We start from the raw sequence: 21,879 nt of genomic DNA, 5'->3' as shown, positions 1-21,879 counted from the left end.
TGATTAATCACAATGCATCTCATGACAAACAAAAAATGTACTATTGTGACAGGTAGGTCTACATTTGCTGCAGCATTGCTTATGCTACCAAATTCATATAGATGTGAGTTATAAATCTGTTACTCATTTAAAACAAGTCTAAGAGGGGGTAGATGTGTTCTGTGTGCTATTTCAGTAGAAATGTGTCTTACTTTCGGTTTTGTACATCAGCTTCAAAACAGCTGAAAAGACAATATTTCACATCGTTATAGATTGTACAATAACTAAACTATACTTGCTTGTTTTGTCAAACTTAAATTAGGTGAACTATGAATTTTTGCAACCAGGAAATGGCAGAGCGATTTCTGCATTGTGCATCTTTAAACTGCAGATGCAGTTAAGCTGACATATGGAATTGTTTTAAGGTCATACCATGGATGATTTAGCGATTTGATTTTGTATTTTAGGACCCCTCTACAAATCAAAAATGTTTTGGGATAAAATATTGAATTTGGCCTCTACTACTGTAGCCCATAGAAACAGATTAAATAGCACATTCAAAAATGGCAACAAAAAAAAAGAAAAAAAGAATTTAAATGGGGAAAAAAATATATACTTATTGGGCCTAGGACAGACTTCGAAACCATATTCCTTAGTGTCTTTTTTGCCATTTATTCATGCATCTGTCCTAGGCCCAAGTATTACTTATTTTACACATTTAACCCCTTATTTTTGTTGGCATAAAACTACCTTCATACAAGTCCCATGACACTTGTGGGGGTCGTAGAGCAAAACGCAGTACACGATCGTGTTTGTGAGAATCTCCCCTATTGTGGTAGGCCAAACCAGTCGAAGCTACAGAAGTTTTTGTGAGGAGACAATTTTCGGAAAATCTCCTGGTCTGACAAACAGAGCTGTAACTGCCACTTTCCACCGCAGTATCGGCTGATTAAACAGCATGATCATTACACAGGTGCACCTTGCGCTGGGGACAAAAGGACACGAAAACATGCAGTTGTGTCACAACACAATGCTACAGATGTCTCAGGTTGACGGAGCGTGCAATTGGCATGCTGACTGCAGGAATGTCCACCAGAGCCATAGCCAGAGAATTTAATGTTGTTTTAAGAACTTGGCAGTACTTCCAACTGGCCTCACAACGTGTATGGCGTACACTTTCGCAGGGGTCAACATTGTGAAGAGTGCTCCATGGTGGCGGTGGGGTTATGGTATGGGCAGTCAAGCTACAGACAACAAACACAACAGCATTACATCGATGGCAATTTGAGTGCACAGAGATACTGTGACGAGATCCTGGGGCCCATTGTCGTGCCATTCAGCATGATAATGCATGGCCCCATGTTGCAAGGCTCCGTACCCAAGATGAAGATGAAAGTGGCCCAGTTCTTTAATGGCCTGCATACACACCAGACATGTCACCCACTGAAAATGCTTGGGATGCTCTGGATCGACGGAGTGTTCCAGTTCCTCCCAATATTCAGCAGTCGCACAGCCTTTGAAGAGGAGTGGAACACAACCTGCCACAGACCACAATCAGCCTGATCAACTCTATACGAAGGAGATGTGTCGCACTGCATGAGTCAAATGGTGGTACCGCCTAGGGCTGTTGTTACAGTGACTGTATTACTACCACACCGGCAGTCAAGACTCCTGACTCCAGTCAAATTCCACAATGACTGTTTAGTCACGGTAACTACGCTCTCCAAGCTCTGATGGTCATTAGTAGCCAACCAAATTTGCCTGGTCGTCAGCACTCTATTGTCCCTCTAAATCACTGACAACACACATTATGGATAATCAAAACACTTTATGAGAGCTCAAGAGCTAATGTTTGGCAACATTTCTATATGCTATGCAATTGAGTGAGAAAATATTTGTTGGATTCTATTTAAGAGGATCTTATCAAATTTCTATAGGCTAGGCCTACCACATTTACTTCTGAACTTGCCTAATATTAAGCACATTGCTCCTCTTTACAACAGGACTAAAGAGTATCTGGCCGGCATGAAAATGAACGACGGGGAAAGCGTTCATTCACTATTTAAGTGCATAGATGACATGCATTTACACCCCTGCCCAGAGACAGTGGCATGATAATGGTCCATTCTAAATGAAAACTGATTTCACACATTTAGTATATGTAAAGATTAAAATCAAGAAGAGTCTGATGTGTGGCAATATTAGCCTATCACTTGAGAATGATGCCCAGCTTGTATGCATTAAGGCAAAAAACGACAAAGCATTACATGCAGAACCGCATTGGCGGTCCCTTGAGAATGGTGTTTGCCCGCATTGCTGCACTTTATTTGAAGAAATAGCCAAATAGTTTAACATTTTACGCTAAAACAGTCTGATCTATTGCATCAGCGTAATTTCTTAAGGTTTTGATAATTGGTTGTATTCACTTGGGATCTATAGCATCCCAAAAGTATGTTTGGAATATTTATTTCTCATACAAGACAAAGGACCTAACTCGTAGCTACAAAATGTAAAGAAAGCAATCCAATGCCATTTGTTACCTAGACTTTACTGTATATGACAACAAAAAATACACTAATATTGCAGTTCGCCGTGACAGCCTTTATAATAGAATGCTTGTGACCACACAATCTAAATATTACACTTGGGGGGGGATCTTTAAGTAGAAACAGAATGAAACAGCATTCTATTTTGGCTTTTTTTTTTTATATAGTAGACATCAAGCAAGCGCACAAGGATACGTGTGCAAAAATAACGTTCACCGAGTAAAACATTTAATAATGCCACCACACGTGTTACTGTCAAGTTAACACAAACAATATTTGGACGACACCGCACATTATTACATTGTACACTTTCTGCCTGTGGACTTATGTTCGACAATGTGTCAGCAGAACATGATACCCTTTGTTGGTATAATCTCATTCAGGCAGAGTACACCTGGCATACCCTTTTTTATCCACTGTATTGAAAAACTGAGAAAGGGGCAAAGTGTGTGGTGTTTCTTTCAACTCTATAGTAGGCTGGATAATAGAACGAGTCCAAATTCACCAAAGGCTGAAAAAACGGCAATAGACCGTTGGCTGAACTGGAACACAAGAGCGAGCCCAAAGCAAATTAATCGAACGGTTCTCAAAGCCAATTTTGACGAGAATTATGCTGAGAAATCCATTTTGACCAAAAGGCACAAAAAAAATGTATCCCTTTTTATAGTACCACTACAATTTGTTCTAAGGACAAAACTGGAAAAAAAAACTTTTATAGAAAGTAAACATACGTACCGCTATGGTGTCAAATGCACCTATGTCTACATAAGGAGGAAGTAGGTTAGGACTATTTTTTGTCTCTAGCGATCAATGACAACGAGATACACTGCCCAGCCTTACATAATTAGAAAGAGATTATCTGGATAATATTGCACGCCCAATTTTTCAGTTTTTGATCTGTTAAAAAGTTTGAAATATCCAATAAATGTCGTTCCACTTCATGATTGTGTCCCACTTGTTGTTGATTCTTCACAAAAAAAATAGTTTTATATCTTTATGTTTGAAGCCTGAAATGTGGCAAAAGGTCAAAGTTCAAGGGGGCCATAGACTTTCACAAGGCACTGTATATACACTTTATTCAGTGACCGTAGGTATATAAAGTTTGATAGTATGATCAGATTTTTTTTTAACAAATGAACTGCAGTAACTAGAATCAACCCAATAGATAGGTGCATAAGACCACAAATGACATTTAAGCTGTGTTCTCCCTGCATGTACAACTTCCCCAAACACTCACAGAAAAACACCCGACACACTTTCCTGTCCCTTTCCACACTGCTAATGCAAGAGAAGGACCGAAACAGCATTAACAGATGATCAAATTACTATGATTCAAGATCATTATTTTCATGCGCATGTTTTGAAATTATACTTTATTACTATTCCAACAACTACTATCAATAATCCTGAACATTAATTCAGTCACCTCTGGTCGAGAAACATATTTTCCTATTACATTCACTGTCAAATTCATCAACCATGATCTAGCCGCTCTGCCTTCTCGCACATGTAGCCAGCTCCACAAGCTCTGCCAAAAGCTTGTGCTGTGAAAGGAGGTAAATTTGTTAACTGCGAGGGTTGCATGATGTAATTTATTTGTGGGCTGTTGAGGCAGTCTGTTTTCTATTACTGTTATGAGTTATTAAGATGATTACAAGAGTTGAGGTTAGCGCATTCCCTTCCAAAAGAAACACCGGCATAATATGCTACATATACATGTAAACTGCCGACTTCACCTGTATGTGTGTATGTACAGCGGGGCAAAAAAGTATTTAGTCAGCCACCAATTGTGCAAGTTCTATAATGAAAATTACAGGTACACTTCAACTATGACAGACACAATGAGAAGAAAAAAATATCCAGAAAATCACATTGTAGGATTTTTAATGAATTTATTTGCAAATTATGGTGGAAAATAAGTATTTGGTCACCTACAAACAAGCAAGATTTCTGGCTCTCACAGACCTGTAACTTTTTCTTTAAGAGAATCGTCTGTCCTCCACTCATTGCCTGTATTAATGGCACCTGTTTGAACTTGTTATCAGTATAAAAGACCTGTCCACAACCAGTCACACTCCAAACTCCACTATGGCCAAGACCAAAGAGCTGTCAAAGGACACCAGAAACAAAATTGTAGACCTGCACCAGGCTGGGAAGACTGAATCTGCAATAGGTAAGCAGCGTGGTTTGAAGAAATCAACTGTGGGAGCAATTATTAGGAAATTGAAGACATACAAGAACACTGATAATCTCCCTCGATCTGGGGCTCCACAAAAGATCTCACCCCGTGGGGTCAAAATGATCACAAGAACAGTGAGCAAAAATCCCAGAACCACACGGGGGGACCTAGTGAATGACCTGCAGAGAGCTGGGACCAAAGTAACAAAGCCTACCATCAGTAACACACTACGATTTGAGGGACTCAAATCCTGCAGTGCCAGACGTGTCCCCCTGCTTTAATAAGCCAGTACATGTCCAGGCCCGTCTGAAGTTTGCTAGAGAGCATTTGGATGATCCAGAAGAAGATTGGGAGAATTTCATCTGACCATATGACACCAAAATATGACTTTTTGGTAAAAACTCAACTCGTCGTGTTTGGAGGACAAAGAATGCCTTGTTGCATCCAAAAAACACCATACCGACTGTGAAGCATGGGGGTGGAAACATCATGCTTTTGGGCTGTTTTTCTGCAAATGCACCAGGACGACTGATCCATGTAAAGGAAAGAATGAATGGGGCCATGTATCGTGAGATTTTAAGTGAAAACCTTCCATCTCTTAAAGGAACATTGACATTTGCCGTATGGTTAGTGAGAAAGTCCATATTGCAAATGTACAGTCCCTTACTAGACGTCCGAAAACGTTTGTAAAATTCGTGGCAGGGCCGGACCTACCGGGAAGTCAAACAAACTTTTGCGGACATTCGTTATCCGTTTTATAAAATAATCAAATTTGTCATTTTTAAATCCCACAAGAGGGCATTTGCAATCGTATTTCAAATGTACAAAACATCACGAATCACAACGTGGCCTTATCTCCACGTGCATTTGCAATATGATTCAACAGTGAAAAAACATCACCAAATGGACATGATGAAATCAACACGAGTGATCAACACGAGTGATGGAAAGTCACTGCCCGGCCATCCTGTGTTCATCAGGCCAGTCAATTTTGCATTTCTGCAGTATTTTTGAGCACGTCAAATTTCATTGTCAAAAAGAACAGGGACTCGTGTTTTGTTTAGGTTTACACCTTTTGCAGAAAGAAAATATGGTTAACCATGATCAGAAAATGTTTACCGTTTGATGGCTATGCGCCAGCCATCGTTAACCTTGTGGGTCACAACAACGTGTACCCAGGCGAACAGTGAAATGACTCAAAGTAGCAGTGAACTTTTAATACATTTCCTGAGGTAAGCCTCTGAGTTTAACGTGGGCAGGTCTCAGTGCCAACAATAGCTAAGCAGGTATTGTGACGTTTTACACTGGGCTGGGAATAGAATGTTCGGAAGTCAAGTTGGTGCCACGGTGGTCAAAAGAGATGTAATAGGAGCTGGCAGGGTTAAAAACACCCTAAAATAAAGCCTGTTAAATAGTGATCACTTCAAAATTACAGCAAGCAGCTGGGACATATGGTAATATTATGAAAATGGGCTCCACTGCAGATGCAATGAACTAGTTATCAGAAAAAAAGCATTGTTAAAAATTGTCCAGCCTATCTATAGTGGCATCCAGCTTAAGTCAAAGCCAGCCCAGCTCTAGCTACACTTGATCCCTGAATCCACTTGTTTAACAAGCAACACCTCATTGACCTAATTCTATTTTATTAATTAACCACATATAGTACTGTAGAGGAAAAAAACAGTTCAGATAGTTTGTTGCTAGTTAACATTTCACACAGATAGCCAGGGTCCAGTAAACAACTAACGCATTAGAACTTGAGGAACAGCAAGGAGTTGTATACCAGTTAATACTATAGTAAATAGGTTACTAACGTTAACTCACCTGATGTAACAGCCAATGTTAGTTGTCTGACTTTATTAGCCAGCTAATTATCACACAATAGACAATTTAACTGATCAGAAAATTTTGGTTAATGCTAGAGGTCGACCGATTAATCGGAATGGCCGATTAATTAGGACCGATTTCAAGTTTGCAAGTTTTTTTTTTTTTGGCCTCCCGGGTGGTGCAGTGGTTAAGGGCGCTGTACTGCAGTGCCAGCAGAGACTCTGGGTTCGCGCCCAGGCTCTGTCGTAACCGGCCACTACCGGGAGGTCAGTGGGGCGATGCACAATTGGCCTAGCATCGTCCGGGTTAGGGAGGGTCTGGCCAGTAGGGAAATCCTTGTCTCATCGCGCACCAGCGACTCCTGTGGCAGGCCGGGCGCAGTGCGTGCTAACCAAGGTTACCAGGTGCACGGTGTTTCCTCCGACACATTGGTGCACCTGGCTTCCGGGTTGGATGGCGCTGTGTTAGGAAGCAGTGCGGCTTGGTTGGGTTGTGTATCGGAGGACGCATGACTTTCAACCTTCGTCCTCCCGAGCCTGTACGGGAGTTGTAGCGATGAGACAAGATAGTAGCTACTAAAACAATTGGATACCATGAAATTGGGGAGAAAAGGGGTAAAATAAATAAATAATTTAAAACAGAAATAGGTATTTTTGGACACAAATTTGCCAATTTTTTTTTTTTTTACATCTTTATTACCCTTTATTTAACTAGACAAGTCAGTTAAGAACACATTCTTATTTTCAATGACGGTCTAGGAACGGCGGGTTAACTGCCTCGTTCAGGGGCAGAATGACATGTTCACCTTGTCAGCTCGGGGGATCCAATCTTGCAACCTTACAGTTAACTAGTCCAACGCTCTAACTCCACGAGGAGACTGCCTGTAACGCGAATGCAGTAAGAAGCCAAGGTAAGTTGCTTGCTAGCATTAAACTTAACTTAGAAAAAAAATCATAATCACTAGTTAACTACACATGGTTGATGATATTAGGTAATCTAGCGTGTCCGGCGTTGCATATAATCGATGCGGTGCATATTCGGAAAAAGGACCGTTGTTGCTCCAATGTGTACCTAACCAAAAACATCAATGCCTTAAAATCAATACCTTAAAGTCAATACACAAGTATATATTTTTTAAACCTGCATATTTAGCTAAAAGAAACCCAGGTTAGCAGGCAATATTAACCAGGTGAAATTGTGTCACTTCTCTTGCGTTCATTGCATGCAGAGTCAGTGTATATGCAACAGTTTGGCCCCTTAATTTGCCAGAATTTTACATAATTATGACATAACATTGAAGGTTTTGCAATGTAACAGGAATATTTAGACTTATGGATGCCACCCGTTAGATAAAATACAGAACAGTTCAGTATTTCACTGAAAGAATAAACGTCTTGTTTTCGAGGTGATAGTTTCCTGAGTCGGCCATATTAATGACCCAAGGCATGTATTTCTGTGTGTTATGTTATAATTAAGTCTATGATTTGATAGACTGACTGAGGGGTGGAAGGCACCAGCAGGCTCGTAAGCATGCATTCCAACAGCACTTTAGTGCGTTTTGCCAGCAGCTCTTCACTCACTCGCTCTGAGACTTGGAATGGTTGTTCCCCTTGCTCGCGCTGCTTCGAGAGTGGCTGTTCTCGATGTGTTCCTGGTTCGAGCCCAGGTAGGGGCGAGGAGAGGGACGGAAGCTTTATTGTTACACTGGCAATACTAGAGTGCCTATAAAAACATCCAAAAGTCAAAAGGTATATGAAATAGGGATTATAGGACTATTTCTCTCTACCATTTGTATAACTACAACCTAAAACTTCTTACCTAGGAATATTGAAGACTCATGTTAAAAGGAAACACCAGCTTTCATATGTTCTCATGTTCTGAGCAAGGAACTGAAACGTTAGCTTTCTTACATGGCACATATTGCACTTTTACTTTCTTCTCCAACACTTGTTACTGCATTATTTAAACGAAATTGATTTCATTATTTATTTGAGGCTAAATTGATTTTATTGATGTATTATATTAAGTTAAAATAAGTGTTCATTCAATATTGTAGTAATTGTCTATTACAAATAAATTTAAATGTATAAAAATAATAATAAAAATAAATACATTTAAAAAAAGAAAAATATGCTTTTTTTGGACCTCCAATAAATTGGGATCGTTGGCGGCGTTGACAAATCATAATCGGTCGAGTTCTAGTTAATGCTGCTTAACATTTCTCTGGCTAGCTGACGGAGAATTCGATTCAGCGAGCAAGATACTTCACTTGTTCCACCACACTTTCTCCCTCACCTCAAACTTTTCAAATGCCAGTAGTCTTTCGGTTACAGATCATTCAATACGCTTCATTACCTTCTCACCCGTCTCCACGGTCATGCTTCTCACCTAATGTTAACTTTTTTTTAATCGTTCAGGGGGCACGCTGATGTACCTGGCAAACTGCCATTCCACTCTCCGCTCTTTTCAGAGCACGCGCTGATGCTGTAACTAGCAAATTATGTCTCTTCAGTCGCGTGCTGCATTCTGTTTTGTGAACGATTGGCCGAGCCTTAGATATAGCCAGTATTGGTCCAAACGCTCATCACTCATTCGTATATACTTTCCTCATCGACATGAATCACGTACGTCACCTATTTTGGATTCAAAACGGTGAATTTCGCTGAAAGGTTTGCATCCCTGGACATCGGCTAGTGCTTTTGCTGTTCGTTACGCCTACTCATCTTGTTGCCTGGAATTCGATAAGGATGCACGCAGTTGCACCCCCAATGTGTCAGTCTTCACTTGTAGCCTACTTCGAAAAAGAGATAGACGCCTGTGAGAAGAACCCTATCATGTGACAGGCATTTGTTAATAATAATAATAATAATAATAATAATAAAGATACCTGTGAGATCAATGACAGTGAGGCACTTCGGTAACACGCAGCCGGAAGAAGGGAATTCTAATCATTATATTCAGCCAAAGGGCAGAATGGCCAATGGCTGCAAACGGCATGGATTTTTTTAGGGGGCATTACAGCCACACTAGGGGGATGCCACTGGGAAATTCATAGCATTATCAGGTGCTTGTCAAATTGTGAAAGAGTGATGAAGAATGTGCAAGAAACAAAGCACATGCCTTTCATGCAGCCTCAAAATCCAAACATATAGCCCAACATTTGTATCACAACTAAAGTTGCATAAATAACAATTAAGCATATAGGAGAACCTGTTACTTCGTTAACTGCTCACAGAATTGCCGGATGTGCACACTCTCTCAAATCGTTTATAGAAAGGACGTTTTCTATTTTATTCGGCTTTGTTCAATTGTATTCTTCATACCATAAAATAATGCCACGGAGTTCTAAGCAAATCTTACCTGCTAAATTAACTAGTGTAGCCCACAGCAATATGGCATAGCCAGTTAATTTTATTTGTCACATGCGCCGAATACAACGTGTAGACCTTAGTGAAATGCTTACTTACAAGCCCTTATCAAACAATGCAGTTAAGAAAAAATAAACAAATAATTAAAGAGCAGCAGTAAAATAACAATAGCGAGGCTACATACAGTGATTCCTCTAAAAGTTGTGAGCTTATGCTGCAGTACTTAGAGGTAATGTATGGTTTAGTACGGTTCCCTGCGTCACCACTTCATTGCTCCAGACCAGCGCAAGTGGGAGTTAAAGCACCGATTACGCTTTTGGGTCCTACTGTGACTGACAATGAATGGGTGACATACCCAAATAGAAACCAAATTATACGCGAATTCAGTATTACTTACTAAAACTGTTGTTACACTAAGGTAATTATTTCTTTAAGGAATATTTTGCTCTTACTGTTGGCCACTCCTGACCGGTCATGTTAGACCATTGCGCCACTCAGGCGCTGTACAAGACACTGCATAGCAGTTCAAGCTGTTGCTACAGATGCTGGTTCAATACCGAATCTAAAACAATGTAACTAATAATGGTATCTTTATGCGTTCATTAATAAAATAATCTTTCAAAATTCCAATTTTATTTAGTTATGATTTATTACTACTTACTATGGGAATAAATGATCCTCCAATCCTCTAATTATTGGCAGAGAGTCAATTCATATTTCAATATACTGTCGGCAACATGAGTAATGTGCTGTTAAGTGGTGAAGGTCTTAAAGAGAATATTAAGTTAGTGCTAAAATAGGTGTAGACTATTGCTTCTGTTTTGCGCTACTCTGAGACAAGAATGGGGTCTGGTCTTGCAAAATCAATTAGATTTTTATTTTCACAATTTCCATTTGGGTAGTGGTTAGACTAGAACTAGAAAATTAGGGTGTAGGAATGCTCTTAGTTTAACCTTCATTTAACTAGGCAAGTCAGTTAATAGCTAATTTTTATTTATTTACAAGGACAGCCTACTCCTTCATCCCCATTGGGGAATTGAACCCCGGTCTCCAACGTGCCTGCATCCTCTAGTACAGCCATTATTGAAGGCTATCAGATACTTCTCAAAAGATGCCCTATGGGTGGTCAAACATGCATTACTGGTACCAGTGAATCGCACTTAAATAACATGCAATAGAATTCTGCGGCAACATGCAAGCTTAGCCGAAGTACGCTGCAACTTTTAAAGGACCAACCACAGTACAGGGGGTACCGGTTAGTTGAGGTAATATGTACACTACTACTACACTAACGTACTTGTCCTCTTACTCAGTTGTGCATATGGGCCTCCCATTCCTCTTCCTATTCTGGTTAGAGCCAGTTTGCGTGTTCTGTGAAGGGAGTAGTACACAGCGCTGTTTCTTGGCAATTTCCTGCATGGAATAGCCTTCATTTCTCAGAACAAGAATAGACTGACGAGTTTCAGAAGTTAGTTAATGTGTCTGTCCATTTTGAGCCTGCAATCGCCCCCACAAATGCTGATGCTCAACTAGTCTAAAGGCCCATTGTATTTTTTATTTGTATTTTTTTTTAAATCAGCCGTTTTCATTTGTGCTAACATAATTCCAAAAGGGTTTCCTAATGATCAATTAGCTTTTTAAAATTATTAACTTGGATTAGCTAACAACGTGCCATTAGAACACAGGAGTGACAGTTAAAATTCATTTAAAAACCTGCAGTTTCCAGCTACAATAAGTCATTTACAACATTAACAATGTCTGAGCTGTATTTCTGATCAATTTGATGTTATTTTAATGGACAAAACGATTCTTTCAAAATCAAGGACATTTGAGAAGTGTTGGCAAACTTTTGAACGGTAGTGTACATGTAGGTAGAGTTTAAGTGAATATGCATTGATAACAGTAGCAGCTGTGTAAAATAGGGGGTGGGGGCAATGCAAATAGTCTGGGTAGCCATTTGATTAGATGTTCAGCAGTCTTTTGACGTGGGGGTAGAAGCCGTTTAGAAGCCTCTTGGACCTAGACGTGGCGCTCCGGTACCGCTTGCCTTGCAGTAGCAGAGTCTATGGCTAGGGTGACAGTCTATGACTAGGGTGGCTGGAGTCTATTAGGGCCTTCCTCTGACCACCTGGTGTAGAGGTCCTGGGTGGCAGGAAGCTTTGTTCCAGTGATGTACTGGGTCGTACGTACTACACTCTGTAGTGCCTTGGTGTCGGAGGACGAGCAGTTGCCATACCAGGCAGTGAAACAACCAGTCAGGATGCTCTTGATAGCACAGCTGTAGAACCTTTTGAGGATCTGAGGACCAATGCAAAATCTTTTCAGTCTCCTGGGTGAGAGGGGGGGGGTAAATAGGCTTTGTCGTGCCCTCTTCACGACTGTCTTGTGTGCTTAGACCATGTTAGTTTGTTGGTGTTGTGTACACCAAGGAACTTGAAGCTCTCAACCTGCTCCACTGCAGCCCCGTCGATGAGAATGGGGGTATGCTCGCTCCTCTTTTTCTTGTTCACAATCTCCTTATTCTTGATAACGTTGAGGAAGAGGTTGTCCTGGCACCACACGGCCAGGTCTCAGACCTCCTCCCTATAGGCTGTCTCATCGTTGTCGGTGAGCAGGCCTACCACTTATGTCATCGGCAAACTTGGTGTTGGAGTCGTGCAGTCATGAGTGAACAGGGAGTACAGGAGGGGACTGAGCATGCACCCGTGTTGAGGATGAGCGTGGCGGATGTGTTGCTACCTACCCTCACCACCAGGGGCAGCCCGTTAGGGAGTCCAGGATCCATTTGCAGAGGGAGGTGCTTAGTCCCACGGTCCTTAGCTTAGTGATGAGCTAAGGGCACTTTGGTGTTGAATGCTGAGCTGTAGTCAAAGAATAGCATTCTCGCATAGGTGTTCCTTTTGTCCAACTGGGAAAGGGCAGAGTGGAGATCATTGCATCATCTGTGGATCTGTTGGGGCGGCATGCAAATTGGAATGGTCTAGGGTTTCTGGGATAAATGGTTTGTTCTGTATATTTATATGCTTTAGAATGACACTTCTAGTCTGGGTGGGAAATACCGGGTTACCTGGGAGAAAGATTCCTTCTTGAGAATAAATATTTGTAAAATATTCAACCCGAGATCTGATGAGTCTGCCTGGCACTCAGCATTTAGGAGATGGATTGGGGGTGATAGTACACCTCCTTGACAGGACGCTAATCTCTTACGTCTAGCTGCCTCACGATACAGAAACAGGAGATATGATCCTATGAGCCATTACTGACACAAGCCAGGGCTGGGCAAGGCTACTCAAGAGACTTAAACTGCAAGAACAAATGTTGTAATAGAGTACAGGGAGAAACAAAGGGAACTTGAAAACATAAATGCTTCTGACCTGGTAAAATTCTTCCATGCTGGCCAGCCTCTCCTTCCAGTTGGAGCTTTCCAGCATCTTTACACAGGAGGCAGGCAGCACCGCTGCAGCCAGCTCATCACACACCTCCACCTAAGAACAGTCAATACATACTTTTGACTAGAGCCCAGTTTCAAATTGCACCCTGTTCCAGAGCTAAATATTAGTGCACCATAGAGGGGAGCGCTGTCATTTGCAACTTGTATCTATTTAATATTGAGTAATTTATTGAGGACTATTTGATACTTCAAAATCAGTAAGATGTGAGTACTCACCGAGAGCTCAGTCTCCACAATCTCTTTTGTTTCAGCAGGCTTCTTACTCTTGGCTCCACCTTCTGCCCCAGGCTTCCCTTTCTTAGCAACCCCAACATCCTAGACAACACATCAAATCAGATTTTAGAATAAAACAGACAATTGTATTTTTACAAACAGGAAATAACACATTAGGGAAATATTTAAAAAGTACATTGAGAGCAATTTAAAGAGGAAAACCAATCCATCCTTGAGCAATGACCAAACACTGGCTGCAACCCACCATTTAGGAGCCACTGCTGTGGAATAGAACAGCATAGATGACCACAGTCAACAGAGATGACATTATCCCACACTGTATTCATTGCACTATTACCAGCAGGTTGTCCATAAGTCCAGCTTCAACATTAAACAACCCCCACCTTTCATGGTTTTGACCACAGCCTTATATTGAAGCTCTGTGCTTAGCAAAAAAGAAACTGTCCCTGGGGCTCTGGGTACTAGGTAGTCACTGGTTTAGTGGATCACACAAGACTGCTTCAATGTAAATACCTCCTAGCATCTTTCCCATGGATTTGACTGGTTTTAAAGCTCTATTGGTTAGAGTGAAAAACAAGCTCCTCTACTGTAGTTTATATTGTCCAAATGATTAAAGTTCAATTCAACCCTTCTAAAAGACACCTTCAAACATTTTGTGCAACAAACCTGACAAGGACCACCGTGACATGCAAACCCACTACGGAGACATGAAACATACAATAAGAGCCAGGTCATGCCGTCTCACCTTATACAAAGGGGCATTTTTGGGGGCCCCTGCGGGTTTGGCTGGGGCCTCAGACAGTGCCTTGGTGCCAGGTTTCCCTTTCTCCGCTCCTCCTCCCTTCTTTCCTCCTGCCAACTCCACATCGGACGCAATCGCTTTAATCTTTGAGAGGAAAAAAGCATTAAGAGAACACACTTGGATATTACCAATCTGAGCAAAAGGATGGCCCAAGGTCAATAACAATGACATATCTAAAACAAAGAACTCTGATGTATGTAAACAATACACACATTTTCAAAAACTGGCTCTGAAAACACTGCAACAGCTATTTTATTTGAAGTTGACCAAAAGCAGGGCTCCGAAGTGATTATTTTGCATCCATTCACTTGGGACACAATTTTTTTTAATTGATTGCATCAGTGCGAGCTGCAAATTCTAGTTTGTCATTTAATTCAAAGCTTTATATTTTTGGGGTGCAAATCAGAATATATTGATCATGCATTCCTGCTTGTTTAAGTCAGGAAGTTAAAGGAGACCTACAAACCTGACTCAGGTACACCAGCTCTGTCAGGAGGAATGGGCCAAAATTAACACAACTTATTGTGGGAAGCTTGTGGAAGGCAACCCAAAATGTTTGACCGAAGTTAAACAATTTAAAGGCAATGCTACCAAATACTAATTGAGTGCATGTAAACTTCTGATGAGAAATAAAAGCTGAAATAATTCTCTACTATTATTCTGACATTTCATATTCTTAAAATAAAGTGGTGATCCTGGCCTAAAACAGGGTATTTTTTACATGGATTAAATGTCAGGAATTGTGAAAAACTGAGTATAAATGTATTTGGCTAAGGTGTACGTAAACTTCAGACGTCAACTGTACGCACGTACACACACCTCACCTTGTCAACCTTGAGTTTGTCGAGGTCTGCTAGGAAGGGGTTAACCGCTTTCTCTCCCGCCACCTTCATGGCCGTGCCTAGAGCCATGATCGCAGCATCTCTCACCTCTGGAGCAGGGTCATTCACTTGCTGCCATGAAGAAACAACCCACAATACGTCAAACATCAAGACAGAGCCATATTCAAATGGGGATTTATAGAAATAAGTGTGGGGTTAGGGCTGGGCAGTATACCGTATTTTACAATTATCCTGGAATTGGGTTTAAACTTGAGGTCGATTAATTAGGGCCGATTTCAAGTTATAACAATCATAAATCGTATTTTTGGACACCAATTAGGCAGATTTAAAAAATTGAACACCTTTATTTAATCTTTATTTAACTAGACAAGTCGTTAACGATTGACCATAAGAGACCACATTTACCACGTTATGCTAATGAGCCTGAGGCTTAGTCACAATCCCGGATGGGAAGTTTCAAGAGGTTATTAACTAGACAAGTCAGTTAACACATTCATATTTCCTATAACGGCCTAGGAACGGTGGTTCAACTGCCTCGTTCAGGGGCAGAATGACAGATTTTTACCTTGTCAGCTCGGGGATTCAATCTTGCAACCTTACAGTTAACTAGTCCAACGCTCTAACCACCTGCGTCTCATTGCACTCCACAAGGAGACTGCCTGTTATGTGAATGCCGTAAGAAGCCAAGGTAAGTTGCTAGCTAGCATTGAACTTGTCTTGTAAAAAAATCAATCATAATCACTAGTTACCTACACATGGATGATATTACTAGCTCTTACTACGGTGCGTATTCGGAAAAAGGACCGTCGTTGCTCCAATGTGTACCTAACCATATACATCAATGCCTTTCTTAAAATCAATACACAAGTACCTATTTTTAAAAATGCATATTTAGCTAAAAGAAATCCAGGTTAGCAGGCAAAATTAACCAGGTGAAGTTGTGTCACTTCTCTTGCATTCATTGCACGCAGAGTCAGTGTATATTTAACAGTTTGGGCCACTTAATTTCCCAGAATCTCTTGACCCAAGGCTCGTATTTCTGTGTTTTATTACGCTATAACTAAGTCTATGATTTGACAGAGCAGTCTGACTGAGCGGTGGTAGGCAGGAGCAAGCTCGTAAGCATTCATTCAAACAGCACTTTCGTGCGTTTTGCCAGCAGCTCTTCGTTGTGCGTCAAGCATTGCGTTGTTTATGACTTCAAGCCTATCAACTCCCGAGATTAGGCTCATGCAACCAATGTGAAATGGCTAACTAGTTAGCGGGGTGCGCACTAATAGCATTTCAATCGGTGACATCACTCGCTCTGAGACTTGGAGTGGTTGTTTCCCTTGCTCTGCATGGATAACGCTGCTTCGAGGGTGGCTGTTCTCAATGTGTTCTTGGTTTGAGCAGAGGTGGGAGCGAGGAGAGGGACGGAAGCTATACTGTTACACTGGCAATACTAAAGTGCCTACAAGAACATCCAATAGGCAAAGGTTAATGAAATACAAATGGTACAGAGAGAAATAGTCCTATAATTCCTACAACTTCTTACCTGGGAATATTGAAGACTCATGTTAAAAGGAACCACCAGCTTTCATATGTTCTCATGTTCTGAGCAAGGAACTGAAACGTTCGCTTTCTTACATGGCACATATTGCACTTTTACTTTCTTCTCCAACACTTGTTACTGCATTATTTAAACGAAATTGATTTCATTATTTATTTGAGGCTAAATTGATTTTATTGATGTATTATATTAAGTTAAAATAAGTGTTTATTCAGTATTGTTGTAATTGTCACTATTACAAATAAATAAAAAGTAAAAACATATATATTTTTTTTTAAATTATTATTATTATTTTTTTTATCTTTTAAATCGACCGAGTAAATCGGTATCGGCTTTTTTGGTCCTCAAATAAATCGGTATCGGCGTTGAAAAAAAATAATTGGGTCCATTACCTTCCATAACGGTATTTAAATGTTTGGTTTGTTTAATGGGATGTGTAACGTCCCACTCTAAACATGCTGCTTTCCACACCGACTTAGGCCCACCCCTCAAGGAGTGCATTTGTTGTTCCGCAAACATGACACTTGCGTTCAGTGTGCATGGTCAATGCAGCACATGCAACATTGTTGACAATGCTTTTCACATTTCTTCTTAATATAAATCCACTAGCGGTCAGTAATTACACTATTAGTTAGTGTTTCTTACATTTGCAAACTGTTAGTACATCTTTTCTTAGCAAGTTTGACCTAAATTGTGTTAGTACGTTTATTAGCTAGCTGAGTCAGAGCAATTGTTATTAGCTATACAGGCTTTAAACTTCAGCGATGCTGTAGACCTAAATCTGCATGTTTGTGCAAGTGTATCTTCTAAAATCAAAGAGGACTGGGCAAAGCATGAATATGTGAGCTACATGAAGTAGCTAAGAGAAAACATTCAATGTAGCCAAAGATTATAGGGTCCCCTAGGAAACACAGGTTCGTACCCTGTTACAATAACTTCTCCCTGGCATTTTTCATTGGCATGTCAAAACACTATTCAAAGTCCCCAATACCATGTTCTAACTACACAATAATCATTCTATTTCCATGATTCCAACAGTTCACCGAAGTGTTTGGCTAAAAATAAGGCCTAGATTGTTCACCCATATCATGCAGCCCTACATAACAGTGTGGAAATTCTCAAATGAGTGCAGGAATTGATCAATTATTTTGGGTTGAAGTAGAATTAAACAGTATAAAACAATCAGAATGGAGAAAGACCATTGAATGCATGTGTTGCCACCCTAGGGTCAAACTCCTCAAACCAAATTTAGAACTTGTATTATTCAAAAACATAAAATACATATTATATTTTGGCCATATTGCCCAGCCCTATGTTGGGGGTGTATAATACTTCACCCAACCAACCAATAACCTTAATTTTGTGAACATTTGTGAAGTTTAACTCTGAACATTGCATGTTCACATAATATTTTCCCCCAGTGGACATGCACAGTTAGAGACCTACAGGATGGGTGAGACCAACCTTGAGCAGGGCAGCACAGAGGGGTTTGAGCAGGCTCTTGGGCAGGGTGGAAGGGGAAGAAAGACGGATACTCCTGGTCAGGAACAGAGAGGCCTGCTGCTTGATGGACGGGTTCTTGTTGTCCATCACAGCCAGCATGTCCTCGCTCAGGTTCTGGAGTGTGGTCTGAAGAGAACAATCAGACCATTACCCTGTTTTTCTATTTCACTTTTTTTGTTTTACCCTTCAACAATTTGTGGGTAAAGTGATATGAAAGATATGCTGGCTTGTCTGTTATCTTGGTTATCTTGGAAACTTCAGACCCATGCAAAAAGCAAATAGCTTAACTCTTACCAATTAACATAGATCAAGGTGGGATTTGCTCCTCTAATGGAGTCTTAATTATATTTGACTAATTAAACATCGATCCACATTAAAAAGCTAGAGTAAATTCTAAGTGAAGGAAATTATGTGCATGCCCACAGAGAATCACATGCATTGACCATCTAGACAAGCATACATCTGCTTCTCAAATGACAACTATAGAAAGAAAACAATTACTGTTGATTAGCACAAGGCCTACACAAAGGACCGGAGAGACCAGCTACATAAACAGATTTCACATTAACAGTCAACTATACTTTGTGTTGAGATCTATGGCCCAAGAGATACTGGTGCAGATCCTTCAATAACACAGGCTCACACAGCATTGACCGATTTAAAGTGCATAGTAAGCTATGAACCAAAAGGATAATCAGTTGGAATAATCTGCCTACTCACCGTCAGGAAGACCGCGTCGATGGCCTCTTGCAGGGACTGGACCACAGCAGGTTTCTTCTCCTTAAATTTGTCCAAAATAGTTGGCACCACCTTGAGGAAAATAAACATAGTCAAAATTGGAGATTAGCAAACTGTTTCCGGTGAAGAGTCTTACACAGTAAAGCAATATCTTAAGCAGCTCTCATTTCTCAGTAACCGTCTAAAAGGGAGAACTTACATTGCCTGCATACGTCCCAAAGTTCTTCCTGAGTCCGAAGGCCAATCCAGCCAGGCATTTTGCAGCGAGCGAAACCAGAATGACATTGGTGTCTTTACCAATGACCTACAAATAGACAAACAATTGAGTTTAAGTGGGTAGTCAGTGCACTGTATACATACTGCAACTTCACTCACGAGTTGCCTACCCTTTTGAGTGCTCGAACCACATCGCCATAGTCGCCATTATCCAGTTTGGGGTGTTTAGCCAGCATCACCAAGGCCTCCAGGGCCTCTTTCCTCTCCTGCCATTTCTTTGCCTCCTACAGTGACAGAGGGAGACTCAGTCACAGGCCCAATACACAACAATGACAAATTGAGTATCAGCGCCACAGCTTAAGTTTGTGTAAGCTTTACGCAGGTAAGATTAGATTATATAAGACCAAAATCTGTCTCGCTACTATATTATTTACAATGTACTGTTTAGTAAACATTTATGCAGTATGCAACAAATAACATACTAGGCTCACCCATACTGCAAATGTGTCAACTAAATGCGCTATTGCGTGTCCCGCTAGTCATTCATATTGATACAGTCCGTCCTTTCATCGGATTATCAGCGGATGTCAAAAGAAGATTTGGTTCCTCAAGAGCATGGAGTGAATTCATATTAGATAAAAAGCCAAAATGCGTACAACATCCTGGCAAACATTTTGCCCTACTATTTAGGCCACAAGTATGGGAATCCGGACACGACCATTGAGGCTTGGGAATATTTGGTAAAATAGCCACGGGAAGGTTTTTCCAACCGTCAAAACTATTTGAAGAGAACTAAAAAAGTAATATCTTGTACCTACTTTAAATACCTGCAGTTAAATATTGCAATATGTTAAATGAAGCAGATTGCGTTCACTTCACCAGTCACATTACGAAGCTTACAATCACGTGTTTGTAAATAGCACAATGGGAGAAGCAGGTGAGTCCAGCTATGTATAGACCAGGGGGGTCGCATTTTACATTGAAAGCCAAGTGCTTTTTTGCATCAATAGTGATCAGGGACATGCAACTACAGTTTCCCCTTCACAGAAAATATATTAGCAGAACACATTAGGCAGAAAAAAAGCTGCATTTTCATCAGATGACAACGGAAGTACAACTATTTGGCCGGCAGACACACAAAATGAGCACACAAGGTCTTTTTTCAAAAACAATGCGTCGCCATCGTATCTGTTTATAATAGAAAGAATGTAGTCAGCTACATTTCCTAAGGTTTTTCTTAAAGTTAATTTAACATTTACCAGAGAAAATTAGACTGGCTAAACCAAAAATACTTAGAGTGGAAAAGTGCAACAAGCACAAAATTATTCTGATGCCTAGCACAAATTACATTTTAGATCTGAGTTTACAAAACGCAGCAAGATAAGAGTTAAACATTTCCCTGCGCAATAAGCAGAATAACAACCTCAGTTTGACTTGGTAGTTATCGAAGTGGCTGAAAGAATAAGTTGGGGCATCATATTGCGTTGGCTTTCTGCCGTGTTTGAGAGGTCAAAGCCCTTTGGATGAGTTCTGCATCTTGATATCCTTGTGTTTTTTTTGCCTGTCAGCCCATCTGCTCCTCCGCCATCTATGATCAGAGCAAGCAGGCCCATTGCCCTAGCAACTCATGACTCCACAAACAGCGTGTACACCAGCTCACATATGTTAAATGAAGCAGATTGCGTTCACTTCACCAGTCACATTACGAAGCTTACAATCACGTGTTTGTAAATAGCACAATGGGAGAAGCAGGTGAGTCCAGCTATGTATAGACCAGGGGGGTCGCATTTTACATTGAAAGCCAAGTGCTTTTTTGCATCAATAGTGATCAGGGACATGCAACTACAGTTTCCCCTTCACAGAAAATATATTAGCAGAACACATTAGGCAGAAAAAAAGCTGCATTTTCATCAGATGACAACGGAAGTACAACTATTTGGCCGGCAGACACACAAAATGAGCACACAAGGTCTTTTTTCAAAAACAATGCGTCGCCATCGTATCTGTTTATAATAGAAAGAATGTAGTCAGCTACATTTCCTAAGGTTTTTCTTAAAGTTAATTTAACATTTACCAGAGAAAATTAGACTGGCTAAACCAAAAATACTTAGAGTGGAAAAGTGCAACAAGCACAAAATTATTCTGATGCCTAGCACAAATTACATTTTAGATCTGAGTTTACAAAACGCAGCAAGATAAGAGTTAAACATTTCCCTGCGCAATAAGCAGAATAACAACCTCAGTTTGACTTGGTAGTTATCGAAGTGGCTGAAAGAATAAGTTGGGGCATCATATTGCGTTGGCTTTCTGCCGTGTTTGAGAGGTCAAAGCCCTTTGGATGAGTTCTGCATCTTGATATCCTTGTGTTTTTTTTGCCTGTCAGCCCATCTGCTCCTCCGCCATCTATGATCAGAGCAAGCAGGCCCATTGCCCTAGCAACTCATGACTCCACAAACAGCGTGTACACCAGCTCACATGACCTACAAACGCAAAGGTCAAAAGACTGAGGCTCCTGCCGACAAGTACTCATTTAATTCAGGGTTACTTCAGCTTCTTATACTTTCTAGTTTAAATGTCAGTGGAAAAGTCTAGGGTCAAGAAACATGTGTTTGCACACCAAAATGGCAACTATACGCCAGAAA

At 40.7% G+C, this 21,879-nt stretch overlaps 1 protein-coding gene across 1 annotated transcript in view; it reads right to left on the bottom strand.

Annotated features, from left to right (window-relative positions):
• The window catches only part of LOC135546395 (cytoskeleton-associated protein 5-like), a 96,038-nt gene that overhangs the window by 65,850 nt on the left and 8,309 nt on the right, over window positions 1-21,879 (bottom strand). The window contains exons 7-14 of the mRNA XM_064974781.1: window positions 19,408-19,521; window positions 19,221-19,325; window positions 19,004-19,093; window positions 18,245-18,409; window positions 15,211-15,339; window positions 14,330-14,470; window positions 13,567-13,665; window positions 13,274-13,384 (exon numbers count right to left, since the gene is read on the bottom strand). Coding sequence (XP_064830853.1) covers window positions 13,274-13,384; window positions 13,567-13,665; window positions 14,330-14,470; window positions 15,211-15,339; window positions 18,245-18,409; window positions 19,004-19,093; window positions 19,221-19,325; window positions 19,408-19,521 — 954 coding nt within the window. The remainder of the gene's footprint in view (window positions 1-13,273; window positions 13,385-13,566; window positions 13,666-14,329; window positions 14,471-15,210; window positions 15,340-18,244; window positions 18,410-19,003; window positions 19,094-19,220; window positions 19,326-19,407; window positions 19,522-21,879) is intronic.

Source organism: Oncorhynchus masou, chromosome 1, assembly GCF_036934945.1.
Source record: "Oncorhynchus masou masou isolate Uvic2021 chromosome 1, UVic_Omas_1.1, whole genome shotgun sequence".
Lineage (NCBI taxonomy): Eukaryota > Metazoa > Chordata > Actinopteri > Salmoniformes > Salmonidae > Oncorhynchus > Oncorhynchus masou.
Note: the sequence above shows the minus strand (reverse complement) of the source record. Positions and strands in the feature narration are given on the sequence as shown.